Here is a 26,183-nt window from a genome sequence, read left to right on the forward strand (position 1 = left end):
AAGAAATACCTCTTAATGGTAAATCAGATACAACGACACAAAATCATATGTTGCTAATATTGAAACAATAATAACTAAACGTTACCAAGTATATAAATAAAAATAATTAATTTAATAATCTAATCTATATGTCATCAATCATTTTATCTCATCGATTAAACTAAGTATTACTTATATCAATATATTAATTAGTATTTAATCATCTAATTAATTAAATTGGTCTTAATTCACTAACTAATTAACTAATCAAAATACATTCAATTACATATTGATTACTGATCTAGCGGTAGTTTTCGGAAACAGGCAGCGACTGATGGTGGCATGGGGTCTGGGAAACTACAAGTGACCTGTGACTAGTATTGGCGTTCCGATGATGATGATGATTACTATAATAAAATGAAATATTAAAATAGGGAATGGAATAAGAATAAGAATGGGATTGATAGAAATAGGGAATGGAAATGGGAGCTTTTTTATTCTCCTCTTTTTACTAGGGAATGACTCATTCCCATATTTAGGGTAATGAATCCATAGGACCCACCACTAATCTCCCAAATCAAACACCCACTTTCAATCCTTTTCCTATTCCTTACTCTCATTCCATCCTACTAAGCACCCCCTTAATAACTAAATACAACCAAATATATTAATAAAAGTAACCAATTTAATAATTAATCTATAAATGTTATCAAATCATTTTATCTAACGTATTAAATTTATTATAAAATCAATTAAACTGATTAATTAATCATCTAATTAAATTGATTTTAATTAACTAAGTAATTAATTAATTTGTCGACAACTCTCCACGTGGCGTCCAATCTCTGCGCAGTTTATTTTTTAATAATCGGAAAGCGGCGCGGCATTAATACCTCATGATCTGAATCAGATTCCGATCTGACGATCCGAACTTATGCTATAAATAAGCCTCATCGTGCCCAGCTGTCTTGCACTTTCAGTCCCTTCTCTCTCTATCTCGTTTGCTTTGTAGGGAGGCACCGCCGTTCTGCTCTCGCGCAAACCCTAGTTAGGGTTTCGGCCGATTCCTGTCCTTCTCTATATTCCTTCTCACTGCGAGCATTCTGATTCTCTCCGTCTCGTGATTTTCATCCACTCGTTGTCTCTATGGATGCGTCTCGCAAGAGAGGGAGGCCGGATGCCGCCAATGGAAATGGCGTTGGATCGAAGCGGAATAAAGGTAAATTTCCTTGATTTATGTGTCCTCTCATGCTTTCTCAACGAGTTTGATGAGCGTTTATATTTCTCAACAGAGTACTGGGATTGACGTTGCCTTGTACCATTATAAAGGCGCCTTGATTTGGCCGATTCATGATTATTTTTTCCGTTTTCTTCTATTATTCATTTTATATGTAGAAATGGTGCTTTTTTCTCCAGTCCATCTTATGCTCCTTGTTCTACAGATATCATATTGTCTAGCTCACTTGAATGAGGCAATTCCTGAATTCCTAATTTTTATCAGCGTTCTCAATTGTTTTTTGTCTTTGATGATTTATGCAATATATAGTGTTTACCGAATCAAAGCACATTTTCAGCATGTTTTTTTTCGATGTGAACGATTATTTTTTTGTTTTTTGAAAAAATAAAGATGCGAGCGATTATTTATTGCTGAAGATGTGATTGATAAACTAAACGTCTATTTCTTACGAATGCTTGTAATTCATAATTTTCTTTATCAGAGAATGAGTAGTTACAAGCGAATGCATTTTTATTTGGGAACTTACAAATTATAACGTAAGTAGCATGGTATTTTTACATTGGTTTTATTCATTAAGGCGATTCCATAATTTAAATTCGTTGCCCTCTGTTCCTTCTTTAATTCCAATTAGAAAACGTGGATGAGATGAGAAATGCATGCATTAATATGTATATTTATTCGGATAGGTTTCACAATCTTTGTCTTTCTGTAGATATCATTATGATCTTTGAAGTTAAACTTTGTCTGGAATTTTGAAATTTTGGGATTTTAAGATTTGTCTCCTAAAATTATGAGCTTTGTTCAACTTCACCATTTAAAAATGTAATATCTTAATGCTTCTTAATCCATGAAGGTCCTATCAAACATGAGACACCCAATTAATATGGCATTAATGAAACTAGTGTATGCTAAAGCGTGACACTCAGGTATAAATGTCAGTGATAAAACTTGCTTCAAAATTTTAAAACATTCAATCTACTCTGCATATTTGTATTTAAAGCTTTCATGTTTATTAAAACCTCTTGCCCTACTTCTCTCTTGACCTACTTGTTTATATGCCTTAAGTCATATGTTAATCTATCAAATCTATATTTGAAATAAAGACTAGTAAATGATCAGAACTTAACTGAGGACACATAATCAATTTCATACAGAAATGGACTCCTTTCAACCTGGTATAGGAGGCAAATCCAAGCCATGCACCAAGTTTTTCAGGTTCTAATCTTAACTTATCTAAAATCTACAACATGGAATTGTTTTATTGTAACTTATATAGCAATTAAATTTATTTGCTTCATGAACTAATTATTTAGTGCTAATCCAACAGTTATTTTAAGATTGTGATACAGGTTTATGTTCTCTAAGCAAGTTAATGGTACTGAGTAATGTAAATTGGTTATTGCAAGAATACTTTGGTCACCTAAATTCTGAAGCAATGTGCAAATCTGTTGCAACTACAAATGAAGCCAATTTTGTGATTTTTTAACATGTTTTTAACTTTAAATTTTTACCCATTTTAAATTATTTACTTTAATCATTCTGATTTCTATGCTCTATGATTACTTTTATTGGATTATTCCTTAATCTCTATGCAGCAGTTTTTTCTTAACAAATGATGATTTTGCTATATTGTCTTAAGATGTCAATTTAAAGGTTTGTATTTAAACCAAAATAACTGAATATTAACTATTTATAACCTTAAAGTAGTGGTGCTAATGCTTTATATTTCTTATTAGCAATCAAGTAATAGTCACTTTTTGAGTTTCTACCATCTACTATTATCAATCTTACTGTTGTGCTGATAGTCTGACCTATGATTCTGATTAGAAGTTTGATTGTATGTCCATACAGAATGTGTCTCTTAAGTCATTCTACCTGTCTTGCATTTAGTAGGATAAAGTATAAGAAAGTAATCCTGATTGTCTGTGCCTCTTTTTGTAAAGATAGCTAGTTCTGATATTTTTTCAAAGCATAACAACTACGACCTCTTTGCTGGTTAAAGCAGGCAAAATATTGTTCAATTTGACCAGATGAAACTCATGAACAGTGTGGTTTGAAATATGTAGTAAATCTTTACGGAAATAACTGGACTGCATTCTTATTCCTTTTACTTGCTTTGGTTCCCTTATGCAATTTTTATAGTAGATGCAGACATCATTTTCTTAAAATGAATTATGCTTGCAAAAGAATTGTCATCGCTTTTAGCCACTGAACATAGGAATGTACAATCACCGATCTAAGCTCAGACTTGGAGTGCATAATAGGTTTACCTTTGTAAAATGCTCATGCAGAAGGTTCTTTTAACTTTGTGGCTCTGCATACTATGGCTACTCTGTATCACAATGCTCTTAATAATAATAGCTGTAAGCTTCCGCTAGTCCTTAATGGAGTATAAAGCATTGCTTTGCTTAAATGTTTTTACTACTCAGAGAATAGAGATATTTGATTTCTTCACTGATTGTTTGTGTAGCGACCAGTTGGCATAGAGGTGTAAATTCTTTCCCTGATTTTTTTTTTTCAAATTGTAATTTAAAAGTGAATATGTGAAAATCACTGAGGTGTTACTGTCTTCTTAGTTACTTTTCTCATTTAAGTGAATACTTAAGTTCTTAAACAAATAAAAGCTGGTGGTGAAAACTACTTTGCATGTATATGGAAAATCATATTACATTCGTCAAATAATGTGTGAGGATCCATATACTAAATTATTCAATCCCATTTGGACACTCAAGGGCTTTGTGAAAAGTTGTCTGCCGGCTTGTTTCTAGTTTTCTGCTTCTTACATTGGATGGTAATTTTTCCATTAAGAGTTGGCATCAGTAGTGGTTGTTCTCCCATTCATTTATCACTTAATAGTTTTTTAGTATGAGCAAATTGGATTAAGCAGATAAAGTAGAATTAGTTTTGTAGATTAAATAAAATGTGTATATGCATGCGTGTGCGTGTGTGTCTATATATATAATGAAATGTTACCCTCAACCAATTTGGGCGCTGTTCCTGGGCTACCCTCATTCCGGGCGCTTAGTGTTTTGGCTGCAAGGGGTTGCCCAGGAATGACACCCAAATTTGGTGTGTAGGGTTCTCTCTCTCTCTCTCTCTATATATATATATATATTCATAGTTTTTTTAGTTCTTAGTTTTCAATAGTGACCTTGCTTGGAGTTCATGTATTTGTAGAACTACTTTGAGCAGCTCATTCGATTGAGTTCAAGTTATTGCTTCAGTTATTATTTCTTTTAAGAATGAATTTAATTTTATTGATATGCAAGCATTTTCTTAATCTGTGAATGACTACTCTGCAGCACTTCTGGTTGTCCATATGGAGAGGGTTGTCATTTTCTGCATTATTTTCCTGGTGGCCTTCAGGCCGTGCAACAGTTGACGAACCTAGGCAACCCTGCTCTGGCACCCGCTGCATGGAACCCAGTGGCTCCTCCACCCTTCCACAATGGTGCTTCGCCCATTGTAAAGACTCGCATGTGCAACAAATATAACACTGCTGAAGGCTGCAAATTTGGGGAAAGGTGCCATTTTGCCCATGGTGAACGGGAGCTTGGCAAGCTATCATCCAAAGATGCTCCAATTGCAGCACCCCCTCCCATGGGGGGAAGACTTGGGGCAAGGTTTGACCCCGTGCCCCCTGGTGTAGATCCTGCTGCTAGCTTCGGTGCCTCTGCTACTGCAAAGATCAGTGTGGATGCATCCCTTGCCGGTGCGATCATCGGGAAGGGTGGAGTCAACACGAAGCAGATATGCCGTTTGACTGGTGCCAAGCTATCGATACGCGACCATGAGTCAGACACAAACCTAAAAAACATTGAGATGGAAGGCACCTTTGATCAAATTAACCAGGCTAGTGCTATGGTAAGAGAGCTAATTGTCAGCATCTCTGCTAGTGCTAAACTGCCACTCAGGAATCCAGCTCCTTCTGCCCCGGCTGGCCCAGGAAGCAACTTCAAAACCAAAATCTGTGACAACTTTACAAAAGGGTCTTGCACTTTCGGCGACCGGTGCCATTTTGCACACGGGGAAAATGAGCTTCGCAAGACACCTGCATGAGATTACTTTTGACCCATGTAGTTCTGAGCATTTTGTTTCTGGATATTGGATACCGAGTTAGGGTCATTCAACATCTATGCCTCCGATGACTATTCCACTGTTATTTAAAACTGCTACGTTTTGTTGTTGTCTATTTTACTGGTGCTTGGTGCTGACAAGTTTAATCTGTGGTAGTCAACTCAGTTTCTTAGTATTCAAGGCTGCCACATTTTGTTCTTCTTGAATCCCTGTTCTTGGGGCTGACAAGTTTAATCCATGTGCTAGTCAAATTAATAAAGCAGGCTTTTCTTAGTCCGTTGTTTCTTTAATTTTTATTTTTTGTTAATTAACTATTCAATTCTTTTGAATCAATTAATTTTGAAGGTAAATTATTCGGTCACATATATTTTTTTTCATTAATGGATGGATTTGGTGGATGATTCAACATCACAAAGTGGTTTGAGAGGTGTATGAGATTCGGTGTATGAGATTCTGTTCTCTGTGCGAGTTTCGAATTGTTGCTGTATGGGAGCTCATCTGATTTTTTTTATCGTCACACTTATCCCCTGTTTGGGAGGAAGAGGGAGGGGAAGGATAAGCCTTAATTTCGTACGCTCAAAATTGAAGTGTAAGAAAGAGGAAGGTGAAGGCAAATAAAATTTCTTCTGATTGCCACCATTGAGTAGAGTAGAAGAAGATGGCTAAAGCCTAAAGTTCTCTTGACGGACAACAACAAGGGAGGTGATTCATGATGGTGAGAGCGTGCTCGAGGAGGCAATGCCAGTTGTAAGGAGATGTCATCATCTATTGTTCTCCAACTGTTTGATGGAGAAGAGGGGCATCAACAGTAGAGTAGACACTCCTATTCTCGTATTACACCCAGAGCCGTAACTTCCATGAGGCCAGAGAGACAACCGCCTCAGGGCCCAGCCCAATGAACGGTCCATTTTTTTTAATTATATTAAAAAAAATGAGAGACATGGAACCTAAATGGTCGTTAAACCTATTCTCACGGCTCCGAGGCATACACCGACGTATGACTCTTCTTTGCACGCAATTGCTTCTCCGGTGTTGCTCCTCTTTGCACGCGATTTCTTCTTCGGCGTTCTTTCTACCAAGGCACGAATCCACGGAACAAGAGGTAGTCATAATCTTCTTCTTCGACCATCTTCTTCGTCTTGCAACACGTGACACTAATTGTAACCTAATCATGCAACAAGAATCGTTTGTGCGACCTAATCGCGTCGATTCTCGCAGTGGCTATCTCGCTCGACGCAAGCTGGTGGTTGGTCTTTGCTCACGTGACTTAATTGCGTAGCATGGGGCTGTCACACGCTACCTCAGTCGCTTGTGCAAACTACGACCTAATTGCATGGTAGTTACTACTTGTCATCTTGCTACTGCCTACCACCACTGCATTAGTATCAGTGTTATAGGATACACTAAATGAGCTATCAATGTTATCGATTGATAAAGATAGAGTTCGACAATTGAATTATGTAGATTTGATAAATATTTTTATCTCTAAAATAATTAGACAAGTAGTGTTTATATAATTATTTTAAATATTTATTAATTTTTTTATTGATGTAATATATTTTTTTATTTTTTTTATATATTTAGTATATATGTTATTTGTAAATTGAACTTTATTATTATTTATCGTAGCAAAAGGATAATTTTTTAGTATGCGCTTCAGGCCCTGTTGAACACAGGTACGACTCTGATTACACCTTGTCCGTCACATGCTCGCTCGGATACTGTGATTTACCTCCTTCGTGATGGTCTTGAGTCGGGTACGACGGGAGTGCTGGGGGCGAGCGTTTCGCCTTTTACCACAATACTTGTGCTCGAAGAGGAGACACCGATAGTGAGGAGACACCAGCAGTAACTGTTCTCTACTTGATGGGGGAAAAGGAGAACAGGCGATGAGTAAATATCACACGCAAAAGGAGTGCATCAGGTGAGGAAAGAGGAGAGGCGAGGGGAGAAGAGAGCAGGGTAAAGTAAGGTTTTTAATGCATTAGAAGACATTTGCATCATTTTATTGTTAATTTCTTTATAGATTTTAATACATGAGACAAACTATTTATATCCATCCCTGAAAAATCCTATTTTCCATTTATTTTTGAATTAATATGTAAATTCCTCCCATCTTTTTATGTTTTTAATGCTATATAATTTTAAATATAAAAATAAAGAACAAAATAGTCTAAAAAGTATAAATATATTTTAAAAATTATTATTATTATTATTATAGATCCAAAATAAAAAAGTGAATAAAGAGATCGATTATTTATAATTATGATCTGATCATGCCGATAACCTTTGAATAATTTTCGATCATCCAACCCACACTATAACTTAACAACTATAAATATAAAATCATAACTAATTACCGCCGAATATCATAATCTGGCCACAGTTAAAACGGTTCATTCGGTTAGAGGATCTGGCCCAATATAAAAAGCATAATTTACCTATGTGTATATCTACATTGACAAGTTTGACCTTGGACGGAAATGTGGACGACATCCTCCACATCGCTACGAAGCTCTCGCTTCGCTTCTAGGGCTTCGATTTCGTCTCGCTACTCCAACACCTCGTCCATCTCCGATCATTCATCGTTGATGGCTACCTCCTTCATCCCTGGGATCTCCCACTCCCGTTCCCACTATCTTCCTATGGCTCCGGCGCCGCAGAAGATCCGCCGATCGAACCGACTCGCTGTCCGCCGGTGTCGCCTTGCGACCGGGGGGTTTCGGGCCATGGTGCAGCAACAAACTTTCCAGGGCCCGTCTGCAGCTTACGCTAGGGAGATGGAGCGCCTCTCTGCTAAGGAATCGCTTCTCCTAGCCGTGAGTCCTTTCCTTCCTTTTTGTACGCTTCACAAATATCTGTAGAAGGATATGTCAGACGCTTGCTCGGTTTCTACACCATAAAATAATTATGTTTTTTTTTTAAAAAAAAAACTGGAATGGGATTGAGCTTGTTGAACACTTTGTTCCCGTAGTAGTTCAGTATGAAATTTCAGGATTTGATTTCCATGAGATGTTTGTTTCTACAGTACGAAGTTTGAATTCGGATTGGATTTTTACCGAATGGGATTAACCTGGGTAAAATAGTTCCATTCTTTTTGAAGCTTCTTATGAAAATTTCAGTTATTTATTTATTTGGATAAGTAAAAGTATATATCATGAGGCAAAATGTACAGTGATGATCATCATCCTACTTATGGTTGATGTAGTATCAAATCAGAATAGATATCCAAAAATTGGTATATATTTACTTGTACACCTAAACAGAATAGATATCCAAAAATTGAATATATGTACTTGTACACTCCTAAAAATCCTCTCTCCATCCAACTGTCCCTCACCCAAAAAAACTAGGATTCATAGTCATCCACACATGGTATATCATGGATGTTATGGCTAGGCGTCTGGCCTTCGTCCCTCAGTAATGTTGCCTGAAGACTCGGAGCATCCGTTGACAAGTGGACATCTCATGATGCATATGCAGGCAAGCTCTAATCCGCTTCCACAGCTCTTCAATAGGGGGGCATCTGAAAAATAGATGCTCTTGTGTCTCCTCCTCCTATCCACAAAAAGTGCACCGTTGGTCCTCGAGGTAATCCTGCTATATCTCATGGGAAGCCTCCACCACATCAACATACAAAGGGTAACTACATGGCTTGGCTGCATCTTCAGCATTGTACTTGTCCATGGCTTCTTGCGGCTAGGCCATTTGAAGAAGTCATAATATGCCTACATTGCCCCATCATCACCCTGCACAAACCAGCATGCCAGCATTTGCCAATATAAGATTTCTACAAGAGATGCTTGATCATAGAGGAATCTGAGTGTGCATCCTGCCCAGTCTAGATATCTGCTCAGGTAGGTAGGATGAATCTACCCAAGAGCACCATGTTCCATGCCTTCAAGTTGTGGAATCCAAGCCCCCTTCCTCCTTGGGTTTGCACATCTCCATTCATGATACAAGTGGATGCTTAAAAGTCCACATGAAGGCGCGGCAAATGTTGCAAATACAATCAATATCACCATGCGACAGCGGAAGGATTGACAACCAGAAGCACTCCACCTCCTCCAAGACTAAACTGATGAGTTGCACCTTCCCTGCATAGGATAAAGTCTTTTGTGGCCATGAGTTAATCCTCTAGATCAGTGAATCCAATAGTGGATTAAAGTCCGACATCCTAAGTCTCTTTGCCGCCAGAGGAACCCTAAGGTATTGAAACGGCATGGTGTCCTCTTGGAAGCCGAACAGAAGTCGACTGTGCATCTAATCGTCAACCCCAGCCGTATATATGTTGGACTTCATGTGGTTAACATGAAGCCCTACTTCCTCGTCAAACACATGTGGAAAGGAAGCCAGTGAGTTGATGCACACATTTTGGATGAAATTTGAAATCGTCTGGTTGTGTTGCTACAACATCCTCTCGAGTAATTCAATGCAGATCCCGAACAGATAAGGTGATAGTGGACCTCTTTGTCACAACCCTCGAGCTCCTCTAAAATAATCAAATGTGCCACCATTGATAACTAATGAAAAGGATGTAGTGGTGATGCACTCCAAATTATTTTTTTATTTCTACCCAACTTTGGCGCAACGATAAAGTTGCTGTAGTCCCTGTCGGTGAAATTTCGACAGCATCTCCCCTGTACTGGTGACAATCTGAAACTTGAATACACAGCCCTTAGGGCCTCTCAATCCTCAACCAACACGGTCGGAACATATACAATACAATAAATAAACATTCCACACAGTTTATAATAATACAGCCTCTGACTGACTACACAACCACGTAGTTTAATAAAACCTACTCCACTACAACAAGGAAAGCACAACCCACAACGGAAAACCATCGCAGCGGAAAACATGGGCAGGGTACCAAAAAACTCGATATAAAATACACGAGTTCAATAACTACACATCACAAGTCTGTAGTTCACAAAACAAGGAAACACAAGTCCGAAATAGAAAACCATGTCGACACGATGTGGGGACTAGCAACTGGAACTTCCTGACGACTTCAACCTAAAAAAGGAATAATCAACGGAGTGAGTTCAAGAACTCAGCGGGTATCAAGTAGACATGCATAATAAGATATATCTATCAGTAATAATCTTGTGGTACAGTCTCCTGATCTATAACAGGAAATGCGAAAACTGAACAAAGGGAGAAGTTGTATTCACCAGGACCTCCTATCCGGATATAAGGGTCATCAGACCAAATACCTCATATCTCCTGTATGCATGTCAATCATATGCAATGACCAAAATGCAGCACCCAAAAGGCAGCAATCACAAGCAATAAATGCAATCCATGCATATGATGCAAATAACATGGTCACCCTTGACGCCAGTCAGCTACCTTACACGCGATGGTGAGGTCGAGTGGGTGCACTCTGCCATCACTACTCCTAAGTGACCGAGTGGATAGGATGTTGTCAGAGTACACCTATCCTCCTACCCCAAACATAGTGGGGGAGCCTAAGCTCTCATCTCCCTGTATCATAGTCAAGAGGAGGGATCCCTGTCCGCTACCACGCTGCAGTCATCGCTACCCATAGCCGACCGGTGGAGCCCTGACAGAGCAAAACTGCACACACCTTGCCTGATATACCACTAACCCATGAATGGTTGTGTGTGCAGATCATGTAATTGGCGATGTGCTCAATAACAATGGAGCTGACAATCGCTCAACATGCAATCATGCAAAATGGTGCATGACACTAAAGCATGTAACTCTTGAAAATACCAACCTCCTCATAATGTGTACCAAAAGGAAAACCGAGTTCATAACAATGATCTAGGTACACATGCCAGATAATAAACCTAGGTACACGTGCCAAGTAATAAACCTAGGTACACATGTCAAGAAATAACACTAGGTACGCATGCCAAGTAATAACACTAGGTACGCATGCCAAGTAATAACACTAGGTACACATGCCAAGTATATCTAGTAGCTAGACCTGTATTCGGTAATGCATTGTATGTCACTACGTAAGTACACAATGCAAGAATCAAGAGAACATGAGCAATAAAACAGAACAGATAACAATAAGGGCATACTATGGGTATCAAGTAGTGACATACCAAGGCATATATAAACATAATCATTACTACTAGATATAACCTACTACGCATATCAAAATGATAATATCAAAAGAGATAAATCAAAGATACCTGTCTCAAAAATGGAAATTGTATCCGAAATAAACTTCACGTCGTGATATGTCTCCTACTAGTATCCTGCAACACAGAACATATAGTGCTACTAAGTTCTATCATAAGCCAAGTCGTTAATCCTAATCCTAATTCAATTAGGAATCTACATTTTAATTCCATTCATTGATCTAACATTTCCTTCGCAGCTAATCCCTATATGAATTAATCCCATTTCGACAGGAAATAAAAACACATGCCCATCATCAACAAATTAACAGATTCCAAATTAGATTCAAATCCAACTCTTTAATCTGTCCAAAATTAGTTTGTTACACATTAAATAACTCTAGCCAATCCACCATCTCATTGGCCTATGCTAAGCATAAATTCTAAAAACTCACCCGAGATGATATCTTGGCCGATGCTTCACAGCTGCAGAAACCCAACGCCAAATTTGGTGGCCGAAGCTATAATGAAGTTGCTACCAGGAATTGCTGCCGGGAACAAGGCCAAAGCAACTGTGAACAATTTACCCACGCACAAACTGTTGGGACCAAAAGGGATTTACATATCTCCACAATAGCATGATATTGTTCACTTTGGGCCTAAGCCCTCATGATTTTGCTCTCGGGCTCTACCCAAAAATCCTCATATCAATGGAGATATTTTATCTCTTATAAACCCATGATCTTTTCCATGTATTTTCAAGATGAGACTATGTTTGCAACCTTGCAGCTCCAACAATCCCCCCCTCAAACAAAGGATCACAAGCTTCTCACGTCCGATCCTCGACCCACCAGGTCTTCCTGCCCCTCGGTCCACCCGACCTACTAGGACTTCCTTGCATAGCCACAGCTAGGATTTCCTGCCTGGTGTCTGGTCCTCTTGATCTAAACATAGGAGCCTCCACTTTCTTTGTTCGAGGTCAATATTGTACCCACATGACTTAATCAGACCATAACTCTTGTGCACAGTCGACGGTTAAACCTTCTGGCAGTCTGAGCTCAGATACCAATTGTTGAGACCAAAAGGGATTTAGACATCTCCATAATGGCATGATATTGCCCACTTGGGGCTTAAGCCCTCATGGTTTTACTCTTGGGCTCTACCCAAAAGGCCTCATACCAATGGAGATATCTTTTCTCTTATAAACCCATGATCTTTCCCATGTGTTTTCAATGTGGGACTATGTTTGCAACCTTGCAGTCCAAACACAAACATCCCATACAAGCATTGGAAATCATATCTCTACATGTCTTACCCCAATTCTCTTCCTCTTCGACAGTAGGCAGCAGAGAGCCTGCAGCTAGTGAGACCAGAGCAAGTGGCTGGTCATGGGTGAAGATGACAACAACAGGTAAGGTCGTAGCCGCGGGGCACGAGTGGAAAGTATGGCAGTGGAAATCGGAGAGGGGCCGACAACTATCCTTGCGACAGGTCGAGCGATCGGCGATCAGCGATCGGGACTCATCAGCATCGGATATCGATGGCCAGCACGATGAGTAATCGCGAGAGGCAGCGCGTGAGGGAGAGGACTCGGGCTTTCCTTGGCCGATGGTTTTGTTCTCGTGGGAGAAGAGGAAGCGAGATGTCGGGAGGCAGCACGTCGGTTAGGGAAGATGAAGAGGTGAAGAAGAGGGCGGTGGTGGCTCGACGTCGCGAGAGGGGAGAAGGGAGAGGGGGATCGAGCGGAGAAGGATGGAGAAGGGCACGGGATTAGGTTTTTTATAAATTTTGAACTTATGTTTAGGAAATCAAAACCTAAGTTTATTCCTCAATCAACTCCCATTCTTGGGTATTCCAAACAGACTTTTCCCAAGCCTATACATTCATCCCCTTAAACTCGTCATACGAGCTCCGATTAAATCCCAGAAAATTTCTAAAAATTTCATTAAGGTTATTCGTCCATTAAATCTTATTATTTTATTATTATTTTGTTATGGTATTTTACATGGTTCGAGTCATGGAAACAACTTCTTGCAAAGCAGGTAAGACTGCGTATAATAGATCCTTTCCCAGGACTTTGTATTGGTGGGAGCTTCATGCACTGGGCTGCCCTTCGCTTGTTTATACACTGAGAGCAGCAAAATCACCCTTGACTACCTAGATGAGATTAGCGTAGGAAAGTTTGACTCTTAAAAATTTTAAATGACAATATGAAGTTTTATGATTCTCACCAGCTTTCTAATTCTGACATATCGTTTTTGTGTTCTAAAATTGCATTTGTTTTTCTGCTCATTTTAAGTACTGCCTATCATGCTAACATATTTTCTTGCTTTTTAACATTTTGACATCTTTAAAATATCTTGGTTGCTTGATTTATGTTTATAATTTCAGTTCAGGGATGCTGGTGGCTTCCAGTCGTTGATTGGTGGGAAGACAACAGAGATGCAGCGGATTGATGTAAATGAGCGAATAGTTGGTCTCGAGCGACTAAATCCCACTGCCCGTCCTACGACGTATGTTTATTCGTGAAGAGGGTTTACAACAGTTGCAAGGATCAGTTTTTATGCTTTTGGAATGGATCAACAAAAATAATTACCATTTTCTGAAGCAGTTGGTAAAAAGGACTCACAATAAACTATCTCTCTTGTTTATAGACATTAAATCAAATTTCTTATCAGCTTATATCTAATAAATGAATAACTTGTTTTCCTCACATTTTTTTTTGCATTATTGCTCATCATTTTTTTTTCAGATCACCCTTTTTGGATGGTCGATGGAACTTTGAGTGGTTTAGTGCTGGAAGCCCTGCATCACTTGCTGCAAAATTTGTGTTTGAGTAAGATTCTCTTTCTTTGTAACATTATCCATCTGGTTATGTAAGTGGTGCCTAACCATTTTCCTAGTATGTGGATGAAAGAATATATGCACACTGGTTCACTATTATCACTAATTTTTTGAGTTGGTTTGTGTTCATATAGACAAGAGGCATAGTAGCTATATAACATGGTTATAGTCTTTGATAACAATATAATTATTGTTGGACACACGCTAATGCAAAATTTAATATTTTCAGGAGATCACCTGCAACTCTAGCCAATTTATTAGGCTTGGATTTGCTGTTAAAGGATGGATACTCAAATATCACAGCAAATCTTAGGTTTTTCAACTCTGTAAGCCCAATAAAACATCTTCATGTTTAAAGAATTTCAATTTTTGGCATGCATATGTCCATGGTCAAGGAATTCACTATCTTATATTCCTTCTATTCATGTAGTCAAAACTTAAAGATAGACCACTTCAAGTTGTAGTTTCAATCGAATGGTCTGAACAAGGAAACTGTTTTCTAATTAATTATTCATCAATCTAGGCTTTACCAAACTAACCAGTTCCTTGGTTTCCATTTTTTGGTTAGTAAAAGTTCAGCTTAGCTGATTTTCTGTGCTTTTGTGCTTCATTTTATCCATGATTTGAATCAGAGCAACTCTTGGAATTGATCCATTAGCCATCTCTCCTGTGGTCAAATTATATCTGCCCCTAGGGCATAGCCGAATTGGTTATGGTAGGTTTGCATAATTGAGCAAGGGTCGAATCCCAGCAAAGATCGAGGAATTATCCTCCCATGTGATGGCTAGTTTTGGTTTTCTGATTTACTCCCTTCCAATAGTGTGGGGCAATCGTGGGGGTGGGGGGCCGCCATGGTGACAGATTTCACCTAGCAGAATGTGGTTAAATTATATCTTCATACATTTCTTGCTGGATATTGTCTTAAAGTTCACTGTTTATTTTGGTATTGTGGAATGTTGTTTCTTATAGCCATGTTGACATTGGTTATGGCAAGACCAATTTCATTTAGATCTTCATATGATCTTTAACTTCCAACATAGAGAAGCAATATGTAATGCTTATTACTCTTAAAGCTAGCAACAGCATATGTGAATGGAAGGTTTTACTTGCTATGGTTCTGCTTGCTTTTTGATCTTTTTGAGCATTTTTACTATTTTACATTTTGCCATAATATTCATTTGCTTTCCTAATGATCTTGATTTGCAATTTTCTGCAGATTGAAAGCAAGCTCTTTCTAGCCACCAAATTGTCATTAGAAGGTCCTATGCGGATGAAAGAAGAGTATGTTGAGGCAGTGCTGGATACACCAATAGTTAGCCAAGACACTGTACCGGAACAGTTGAAAGGCCCTCTTGGACAAGCAACTGGTTTTTTGGAGCAACTCCCACTGCCGATTAGAGATGCTTTTGCGAACGGACTGAAGATCCCACTAAGTAATTCCAGTTGAATTAGAAGTTAATTACATGCATTTAGGTTTGTCTTGAATGAATGTCAGAATATACTTAATTTGGTCCCGCAATTGGGACTCTCATACAGGGTAAGGTTGTGTACCATGGATCCTTCTCCGGGACCCCGTATGACGGGAGCTTCGTGCACCAGGCTGCCCTTTTTAACTGGGACTCTCATGCATGAAATATTGGATGTTATGTGGGCCTGTACCTTAGTTTTCTTACCCACATTTTGTTATAGTCAGCCAGGTCAATTGTTTTGGAATAACTCCATGCTAGGATTGGGGATGAAGTTAATCAACTTCGATCAAATTCATTGGCCTATTTACCAAAAGTCCTCTGTTAAATATCACTTTAGTATTTTTTTTAGTCTTCCCATTTCTAATTCTTCACATCCACAGTACACGAAGGTAAAATAGAATTTTCTGTGTCAAGCACATGGCCCCTTTTGGTTAGCTAGCGGCCAACAATCAGATAGGTTTCACTATGGTTTCCCTTCCTCAATTAAATATGGATGTTGGACACTTTAACGCATATACTGCTTGTATTGCCTCATAGATCTTCCTGATCATGCTTTGGAAGTTATTTACAATTTTTTTTTCATAAATACTGAAGATCTTGCCCATACAACAATGTCATTTTTCATAATAGTCAAGCTATTCATTGACTGCTTAATGATGTTCATCCATGGTTGTTTGGGTTCTTACATGAATTTTGAAAAGGCAAATAGCATTGTTTAACTCTCGGCTGATTCACATTGTACAAGTTTTTTACCAAACACCAGTAAAGATAGCACATTTCTTTCCTAGAATGCCTATATACTAGAGAGGAAGAGATGGAAGAATGTATCCTCGATGATTATTCTTGGAGAACATAATGTAAGGTGGAGAATTACACTTAATGTAGCATCTAAGATTTTGACACCAAAATTCAAAGGAGGTATCATTAGCAAATTATATCATGTTCACATTCTTGATTTTTGTTTCAAAATTTTTAAATATAATCTTATAAGTATTGCATCTTAACTGAGTTGCCTTTGGACTCCAATTGGCACTTAAGCATTCCCTCTGTGCGTCATTTTTTTTTTTGGAAGAACATCAATCTCATGTATGATTTTGTGAACCATGCCTTTTGATATTCTGAAGACTTGTGAGGTCAAAACATCATTTAGCAATTTGAAGCACTACTGGATGTAGAATGAGCTTTTATAATTCTTTTAAGTTGATGCCAATGGAACTTGTGTTTTGCTTTGACTTTAGCAAACACATATTGTTTAAGACTCTTTAATACTTTATCCTCTGCAAATTAAGTAGTTCTGCAGTACATTGATGAATCTTCCGATATGCCAATCAAAAGAAAAACCCTTCATGAGCCAATATTTATTCCCTTTTCAAATTTGCTATCTGTTTTGCTTAACTTGCCAGTGCTGAGATCAACCTTTTATCTCATCAGGTGGAACTTTTCAGCGAATGTTTATGATTTCCTACTTGGATGAAGAAATATTGGTAAGTAACATATCATGCCCGTGAATCACAAGAGCATTTCTCATTTGGAATCCTCAAGATGGTTTGTTGCTTTTTTTCTTTATTATTTTTTTTAGCAAACATTCAAGTTATTGAAAAAAAAAATGAGACATCTCCGTGAATTTATTGAGTATTCATTGCTGGATTATATATATTGTGGCTTATTACTGTTCATATAGTTTAAATTTTAGACCATGTATTCATTAATGTAACGGCAAAGTTTTTTTTTTCTTCGTAAATTACAAGTTCAAATAAACAATTACTACACTCTATTTGGATGAACACTTTTCTTCAGAATCTATTGCATTCTTCTGATGAATTAATCACTAAATCGGATAATACCTCGTGCATATGGTGTGCTTAAGGTCTTCGTGTTTGGCAGTCACCGATCGAATGTGTTCACGCTGAATGTTAACTTTTAAATAGATTCAGCTTTAGCTACCGAAAACACTGAATACTGATATTGTTGCTTTGCCTTCAGATCATAAGAGACTCTGCAGGAGCTCCTGATGTTCTTACGAGGCTGGAAGGTTCTCCAGCATCGACGCAGTCAGATTCAGTGATGTCAGAGTATGAAAGTTGAATTCTTGGCTCAAAGACTTCTGCCAAAGGCATCCCCATGTAAAATACCACTAACTGTTATGTTCCTACAATAAAAACATTGCATATTAAAATATATTTTTTTGTTGAGACAACTAAAATACCTGGTTCTTATGTTGCTTTGAGATGATTGCTCATTCCTTAACGTTTCCTATTCTCAGTGTCATTTAATTTGTTTTTGCATATGTGAAAGGCTATTAACACCAGAGTTTTTTTTAATGCCTATTTACTTGAGCAGAAAGAGGGAAGGAATTAATGGTGCGTTTATAAACTATTTTTTTTTTCAAAAAAAAAATGGCATAAATCGTGAGTTGAATTGATTACGCATTTCATATTTGATTCATAAAAATAATATAAGTATAATATCACCAAGTTATCTCATTACGTGGGATCGATTATATGGATATTTATATATCATTATATTTTATTTTTTACTATATCATAATCTATATTTAAATGAATTATTATTAATTTTTTTTAATCTTCATCATTTAATCTACGTATTTGTCATAATTTTACATCGCTTAACTTAAGAATTTATTGATCGTTTAACTATATGTCCATACTAACTTAAATATCTTTCGGAGTTCTATCAATAGATGTATTTTTGATTTTTTCTCTAATTCTCTTATTTCTAATTCTGTTCATCCTCGTATATTCACGCATTGGTCTTAACATCCTCTCTGTAACTTTTATCTTTTGTTCTATGTACTCTAATTATAGTTTAATATTCAATGTTATATAGAATCGGTGCATGTTAATGAGGTGAATATCGACCATCTTTCTTTTTTATTTCTTCGTTTGTTTGTTCGTCTTCTATCAAAGTTAGTACGTAGCGGAATAATAATAAACAAAACAGAAAGAAAGATTGGTAGATTTATTTGGTTCCCAACCCCCTAATGTCAGTACGTCCAAAGCCTAATCATGAGAAGCATTCGTCCACTAGTGGTCTCCTTTCTGGAAGGTTTCCAGAGTCAGAAACTCGTCTTACAATTTAAGCACAAGTACAAGAGATATAAAACAAAGTATAACTTGTAATGAAAAATACAAACAAAGTGTTGCCAAGCAATCCGAAAATCCCAAGTGTCTCACACTCTTCCTAGCGCTTTCTTGGTCACACAAGCAAAGCCGAAGACCGTAGAGTAGAGAATTGATGTTTTTGAACGTAGAACCTTCATCTCCTTTTATAGATTTGGATTAGATCCTTATCTGAATGAAACTATATCTGAATCAAACTTTCTCTTTATCCACATCATCTAACTTATCCTTATCATGATCCAAATCATCAAGTTAAATCCGATCTTTTTATAAAATATCGAATAAAATAGTAATAAAATAATAAGGTTAATTGAGGAATAATCGAACTGAAATTTTTAGAAATTTTAGAATTTTTCTGAGCTTATTTGACATACTTAAGGGAATCAATTATTGAGCTGTAAGAAAATATATTTGGGATACAAATGTGAAAGTTGATTGAGTTAATAAAACCTAAGTTTCAAATTAAAAACCTAGGTTTTTGTTTTTATTTTCGTTTCTTTTCTTCTCCTTTATTCTTCTCCTCCCAATCCCCAAATCTCGCCGAACTCCTCCGAACTCCTCTTCTCATCGCCCTCTCCTCTTCTCCCGATCCATTTCCCGTGCCTTCGCCGACTCATCGCCGAACCCTTCCTTTCCTCATCTTATCACCGCCCGAACTCCTTTTCCCTCCCAAGCCGCACACCACCGAGCTCTTCTCCGTCCCCGAACATCATCATCGATCGCCCTCACGTCACCCCCGGTCGCCATGGCTCGACGTCGGCAGACGAGACCACCCGATTCCTCGCCCTCTACCTTCTCTCTTTGCGTCGCCTCTGCCTTACATCGTCGACGCCACCCGACGCCGTGTCGCCCGACGGATGCTGAGCCACAGCGTCACTGATTCCGGTTGCTTCGCTGTTGCTGGAAGGGAGAAGCTACCAAAATATCTCGGACGAATGCTTGAGTCCGATTGTCGGCAGATCTGCACCTAGGGCATCGTCACCCTCGCTACTCGTGCCGTTCCCAGCAGATCAACCACCGACGCTTCTTATTGTCGATGTGTTGTTGGAGTAGCGACCCGTACCACCACCGGGAGGTGACCAACTGAGGTGAGGCATTCAAACAATGGGTTGTTGAAATCTCGTTGAGCAGATCCCTGTTCTCGTCGGGGCTTACTTCCGTGAGGGATCCAAGTTGGAGAAGAGGGTTGATTAGGGTAAGTTCTGGTTTCAATTGTTAGAATTTCATAAACCTAAATGCTCTACGAGTATTTTCTGGGTTTCAGATTTTTATCACAGCCGACAAGCATCCTTGAGGTGGTTAGATTGTTGGATGGATTCATGACTGCTGGAGAAGGTGTCAAGTTTTGTGCCATTGAGGTAATGGAATCTATAGGATACAAGTTTTTGGGATTTTGCTTTGATGGAAGGTGTGATCTCTGGTTTAAGAGGTTTATTGATTAGTAATTAGCTTTAATTTCTAATGTAGAGTGTTCACCGTGGATTAAGAGGTTGGAAATTAAGGGGCAGCGGGTTCACTATAGTTTCGGCCATGAGTTCCCAGTAGCATACATCTTCAGCTTTTCAACCGTAGGTCAACAATAATTCATCCAGTTTTAGGTGAGTTTTAGAGTTGTGCAGGTATAAGATTAATCTGATTAGGTTGTAGAATGGTTGAGGTTAATTAGAGAGATTACACCTAATCTAATAAAGGTGATGTATTAAGTTTTGGGTTTAGCTAATTGTCTTATACGTGATTAGCTAAACTTTATATCATGTAAAATGCAGGACGTTGATTCGAGGCGAGTATCTCGACGTGGGATTTGTTCCGATACAAACTACTGATTAAGGCGGGTATCTCTTGACTTATCTTTTATGATATTGTCACTTTGATATGCATAGTAATTTATAGCTAGTAGCAATGATCATGCTTAGATTTGCCCTTGGTATGTCACTATTTGATACCTATTGTATGTTCTGTTTGTTGCATGTTAAGTATCCATGTTTATATCTCGTGATTATAGTCATGTGCACCTTAGTTCTTAGAGGAATTGACATACTAGGTTTCACTGAGTATAGAACTAGTTTTCTGGATTTAATTATCTAGTATGTGTACTTAGATCTGTGATACCTAGGTCATAGTATGATTTATTTTCCTGTTTAATACATATTATGTGGAGGTGATTATGGGTAGGATTTACATGCTTAGTGTCATGCATCATCTTGCATGATTGCATGCTTTGCGATTATCAGCTCAATTATTGTTGAGCACATCGCCAGTTACATGATCTGTACACACAACCACTCATGGGTTAGTGGTATATCAGGCAGGGTGTGTGTAGTTGCTCTGTCAAGCTTCGTTGGTCTGCTCATGGGTGGTGAGACTGCAATGTGGTAGCAGGCAGGAATCCCTCCCCTTGATTATGATATAGGGAGATGAGAGCATTGCACTCCCCCACTCTGATTGGGGTAGGAGGATAGGTGTACTCCGACACATCCTGTCCACTCAATCACTCATGAGCAGTGATGATAGAGTGCACAGTTGTCATAGTTCTACCCACTCGGTCTCACTATCGCGTGTGAGATGGCTGACTGCGTCAAGGGTGACACATGTCATTTTTGCATCATATGCATTGATTGCATTTATTGTTTGTGATTGCTGCACTTTGTTTGCTGCATTTTGGTAGTTGCATATGATTGACATGCATACAGGATAAATTATATATCTGGTCTGACGACCCTTACATGTGGATAGGAGGTCCTGGTGAGTACAGTTCTTCTTCTATTATCTTTTCAGTTGCATTTCTTATTATTGATCAGAAGACTATACTCTATGATTATTACTGATAATTATATCTTATTAGGCATGTCAGCTTGACTGAGTTCTTTGAACTCACACTATTGAGCTATTTCTATTTCAGGTAGCAAGTAGATTTTTGGAGTCGTTTGGAGTATCCTGTCTACCGGTTTCCACGTCACATCCGAAGACCTATTTCTGATTTTCATTTGTACTTTATTTGGTCTATGTTTTTGGTGTACTTAGCATTGTATATTCCGACTTTGTTTCTGGATTGTTGTGATGTGGTGTCTTGTATTGTTTTGATGTGTGGTGTAAGCCTAGCCGGCTAGCAGTCTTTGTTTTTTGTCTGTGATAGTTTCTATCATTTTCTATTGTGTTTTTGGTTTTGTACAGCCGAGTGAGCTGTTTAATATATATATAACTGCGTGGTTGTGAATATTTTGTTCCAGTCGAGTGGGCTGAGTATAAACTGCGTGGTTGTGTATATATTCCAACTGTGTGTGGTTGATGTATATTTTTGTATGTATAAATGTTTCAGATTGTCACGTCTATAGGGGAGATGTTGTAGAATTTTTCCTCTGGGTGGGACTCTCCCGGAGCGTAACAATTTATTTGGTATCAGAGCCATAGGTTTACGAGTCTTATTTTTTGTGTTTTGGATTTCGTGTTTTGATTTTTTTGATGCGATTTTTTTGAGTTCTGAGACCTGACAACAGCAGGACATCTCCAAGTTATAGGAGGTATGTTGGTATATTGTTATCCTACATTTCTATTAGTATATGCATTGTTGACTATGATAATTATGATATGTATTAGTACTCTTTGTTAGTACCTGTCTAGTTGTTATAGCATATATTACATGTATTGGGTCAACTACTGATCATGGTCTACTCTAATGGAGATCAAGGATTACAGTCTCAGGTGATTTTTCATATCATACCACCGGTAGTTTCAGCTTCTTTTACTACTAGTTGGTTCGGAGTTGGAGGCACATACCAATTCCTGCTATTATTAGTTGAGTAATGGAAGTAGAGTACCGATTTAACTTAGTTAGTTTCATTAGTAGATAATTAATTGACTCTTATTAGATCGGTCAGTAGAAAACTGATTTACACTTGTTAATTTGGGTAGTCGTGGATCGATTTACCTTAGTCGTTTTGTGGAGGATTAATGTATTTTTATTGGATTAGTTAGTAGATGACCGATTTAGTTTTGTTGGTCTGATCAGTAGAGGACTGTGATACTCTATTTCTGGAGGTTCGAATCTTTGGGATTATTTGTGCTTAGTTAGGTATATTGAGCACATTTGAGTACATGATTTATATCGACTTAAAAAGGATTGAATTAGTCGTGTGCCATTATCGGCTTGGTCAGTCTGTAGAGATCAATGTATTCTATTCCATGAGGGCTTTAATCTCAAACTGTATATACCTGGTTAGATAACTTAGAAGTTACATTTGGGCTAGGTGACCCCCACTGATGTAATAAGGTATATAGCTAATTGCTTAACACTTAAGAGATATAACTGTTACTAGGGTGTTAGTTGATTAATACCTATGAGATCCACTATTCCGAGTGAAAATTATTGAGATGTATACTATAAGTCTAGCTTTTGTATGAACATCTGTTTTTGAAATATTTTGAAATGAGAATCACTTTGGTCAAATGTTTATATTTTATATTTATATATATATATATCAATGCAGTTGTCCATTTAATTTATATTGTAGATAACATGGTGTGTGGTGCCACACAGAAGATCATGTTATCGGTTCCTTATAAATTATAAATAGTAGCTCACAACCAAGATGGATTGAGACAAATCATTGGAACGGTTGTAGTGTAATTTGGTATTAGTCTGTCTTGACTATAAAATTACACTAGTACACTATGTGTGCATTGAGCAAGACCATTTGAGGTTGTTCGATTTATACTGACTACATAAAAGAACAGAACCTCTGTTATTATAAATGTGTACCCTCTTAATCCCTATATAATAACAAGTACGTATACTTAGTATTTATTTTTTTTAACTTATCAATTGGTGAGATTTATTCGTTAAATCAATAGGCCCGATGAGTTGGGAGATAGTATTATTTATATGGTGTGTTGTTGATTATAGAAGGAAACTGTGTCCTAATTATTTAGGTTGATGATGTCCCCTTGAGGAGCTCATAAGGATTATCATGTAAACCCTGCAAGTGGACTTAGTCCGGCATGATAATAAAGTTGAGTGGTACTACTCTTGGAATCAGATGTTAATTAATTAGGTTGTTAGTAACTCAATTAATTAACGGACAGGTGATATCTTAAACACGGGGAGATTAACGCACTCATGATAAGAAGGAGTCCATATTGTAATATGGGATTGATGCGGTAGTTCAATAATAACCCTTCAGTGGTATGAGTTATTATTGATGGACTTGGGTTGGGTGTTCGGGCCGAACACAGGAAGCCCAAGCCCATCAGGAGGCCTAAACCAATTCCTCCTTTAGGTCTCTGTTGTAATCTCTATATAAAGCCTCGCATCCACCCATCCATAACTTGGTTTGGTTTAATTTGGTTATACAAAGGGAGATTTTTTCTAAACAGAATTTTGTTATTTTTTTTTCTTTGTAACCGACGATAAGCCTATAAAAAGGAGTAGGCGGTGGCTCCTAAAATCTAATTTTCTCTCTTCTCCTCCTTGTAGTCGGCGCTCCTCCCCTCCTCTTTGCTTAGGGCCAGCGCCCATCCCCTTCTCCCTTGCTAAGAGCCGGCGACCTCTCTCCTTGCTAGGGTCGGCGGCCCCCTCCTTGCTAAGGTCGGGGTCCCCCTCTTCTACTCTTTGGTGGGCGGCAGCTTGGAGAAGAGGAAGAAGAGAAGGTGCCCCATCCTAAGAGCTCCTTTTGTAGCCGGCGGTTTGGAAACCGAGAAGAGAATGAGGGTGGTGTTATCTTGGTAGATCGTCGCCCACATGACGTCCAAGAAGAGGAGAGGAATACGGCAGAAGATCAAGAGGTCTTTACCTACAAAGAAAAGGTACAACTAGTTCTTTAATTCCGCTTCGTAATTAGTTAGTTTTCTTTGTATCGTTTTTAGAATACCAACACAAGAGGCCAACAATCTTGTACTTCGATCAAGGTGTGCTTTGATCCGTCAAGAACTTGCTTGATTGATCAAACAAATGTGTGATCAAACATGCGGGTTGCTAGGAAAAGTTCTGTACTTGTACAATTTTTGTATAAGGAAATTTAAACAGAACGGAATTCCAGTCCCTTCAGAAATATCATATAATGATCTACGAGAGGTAGAGTGTCAATTGATAGATATTTTGACTAGCTATTTAGTTATAGTGTTTCTCTATCTTGTGTGCATTGCTCACCTCTAGAGGTTACTGAACCTCAGGTAGAGCAACCGTAGCATGAAGTACTGCAACATAATGGTTAGATGACTCAACTAATATTATCTCTATCAAGTAGCTTAAGGCCTTGATCACGTGATCATTCACCAAGGTCTTGGGGTCTATATGTCATATCAGAGAGTGTTCGATCTTTTGTCGACATTTGACCGAGGGTATTTACAGTCATGACTATGAGAGTTCTATAAATACACTCTTGATAGGTAGACTTTTAGTCAGGAGGTTGAGTGAATCATTAGATATAGTCTCTGTAGTGGTACGACATAGATGTGCAATGTTGAACCATGGCGAGTATTTCTTTATTGGTCTCTATTTGTTCGTTTGAACTTAGAGCATGGTTATCATTGGAGGATTAGGTTGTCATACCTTGGATTGTCTATGATTATTATTTTTTCTGCTTGATACTTATGCTTGATTTCTGAGGTAAACCACTAACCCATGAGAGTAAGTAGCATAGGGTTTTGTCTGGTTGATTGGGTTAATATGCTGATTATGCATATCTATGTTGTGTGTACACATGATTGGTATATGTTGTAGGAGTCCTAGGAAAGATTCTTCATTTGCAGGTAGTGTTTGTATATATGTCCAGTTATGATTGTTGTAGATTTTTTGTGGATTATACCTATGTGGTTAGGTGTACGTGTCTGATTGTTTTATTGGAGCTATCTTGTCGATTGAACTTGTGTTGTGATATGTGCACATGTGTTTGGGTGTTTTATTAGAGGTATCTTGTCGATTGAATCTAGGTAGTGGTATGTGCACATGTGATTTGGTGTATTATTCGAGTATCTTGTTGATTATATCAGTTTTGTTTGTGCACTCATGTTTATTATGTTTATTGGAAGTATTACATTGATTATACTCTTGGCGTATGTGTATATATGTTAGATGAGTATTATTGGAGAAGTATTGTCGATTATACCCATGCTGATATATGCACACGTGTTCGGTATGTAATGTTGGAGGTATAATGCTGATCATACCTATGTTGCGTGTGCTCACGTGTGTGTTGTGTGTACACGTGAGTCGGGTGTATTATTGATAGTATCATGATGATTCTACCTATGTTGAGAGTCTACCATTATGTCTTTGGCTGTATACCTTGTCAACTAATTCTTCTACTAGTGAGTGGCCTACTATGATATTGAGAGTGTCACG

At 38.1% G+C, this 26,183-nt stretch overlaps 2 protein-coding genes and 1 long non-coding RNA gene across 4 annotated transcripts; all 3 read left to right on the forward strand.

Moving 5' to 3' along the window:
- The first annotated feature begins 942 nt into the window (after positions 1–942).
- Positions 943–5,569, forward strand: LOC122054812 (zinc finger CCCH domain-containing protein 14-like). Of its 2 annotated transcripts, XM_042616252.1 has the most exons (4): positions 943–1,198; positions 1,272–1,451; positions 2,371–2,431; positions 4,519–5,569. In XM_042616252.1, the coding sequence occupies exons 3-4, from the start codon at positions 2,373–2,375 to the stop codon at positions 5,273–5,275; spliced, it is 816 nt and encodes a 271-aa protein (XP_042472186.1). In that variant the 5' UTR covers positions 943–1,198; positions 1,272–1,451; positions 2,371–2,372; the 3' UTR covers positions 5,276–5,569. The 2 variants fall into 2 exon arrangements, with proteins under 2 accessions (XP_042472186.1, XP_042472178.1); XM_042616244.1 differs by lacking the exon at positions 1,272–1,451.
- A 2,184-nt stretch (positions 5,570–7,753) lies between these two features.
- LOC122054828 (probable plastid-lipid-associated protein 13, chloroplastic) lies at positions 7,754–17,934 on the forward strand. Its single transcript, XM_042616260.1, has 7 exons — positions 7,754–8,112; positions 13,786–13,907; positions 14,147–14,230; positions 14,468–14,564; positions 15,455–15,671; positions 17,139–17,191; positions 17,691–17,934. The coding sequence occupies exons 1-7, from the start codon at positions 7,777–7,779 to the stop codon at positions 17,790–17,792; spliced, it is 1,011 nt and encodes a 336-aa protein (XP_042472194.1). The 5' UTR covers positions 7,754–7,776; the 3' UTR covers positions 17,793–17,934.
- Positions 17,935–19,287: 1,353 nt separating this feature from the next.
- Positions 19,288–20,681, forward strand: LOC122054836. Its single transcript, XR_006132844.1, has 4 exons — positions 19,288–20,042; positions 20,112–20,205; positions 20,315–20,445; positions 20,614–20,681. It is a non-coding gene; the product is annotated as an uncharacterized LOC122054836 (long non-coding RNA).
- Positions 20,682–26,183: the final 5,502 nt, after the last annotated feature.

This window comes from Zingiber officinale, chromosome 1B, assembly GCF_018446385.1.
Source record: "Zingiber officinale cultivar Zhangliang chromosome 1B, Zo_v1.1, whole genome shotgun sequence".
NCBI lineage: Eukaryota > Viridiplantae > Streptophyta > Magnoliopsida > Zingiberales > Zingiberaceae > Zingiber > Zingiber officinale.

Coding starts and splice junctions, on each gene's coding strand:
- LOC122054828 (XM_042616260.1), top strand. CDS start 7,777: ATGTGGACGACATCCTCCACATCGCTACGAAGCTCTCGCTTCGCTTCT. Junction 8,113..13,785: donor AGGAATCGCTTCTCCTAGCC/GTGAGTCCTTTC, acceptor TTATAATTTCAG/TTCAGGGATGCTGGTGGCTT. Junction 17,192..17,690: donor ACTTGGATGAAGAAATATTG/GTAAGTAACATA, acceptor CTTTGCCTTCAG/ATCATAAGAGACTCTGCAGG.
- LOC122054812 (XM_042616244.1), top strand. CDS start 1,126: ATGGATGCGTCTCGCAAGAGAGGGAGGCCGGATGCCGCCAATGGAAAT. Junction 1,199..2,370: donor TGGATCGAAGCGGAATAAAG/GTAAATTTCCTT, acceptor AATTTCATACAG/AAATGGACTCCTTTCAACCT. Junction 2,432..4,518: donor CCATGCACCAAGTTTTTCAG/GTTCTAATCTTA, acceptor ACTACTCTGCAG/CACTTCTGGTTGTCCATATG.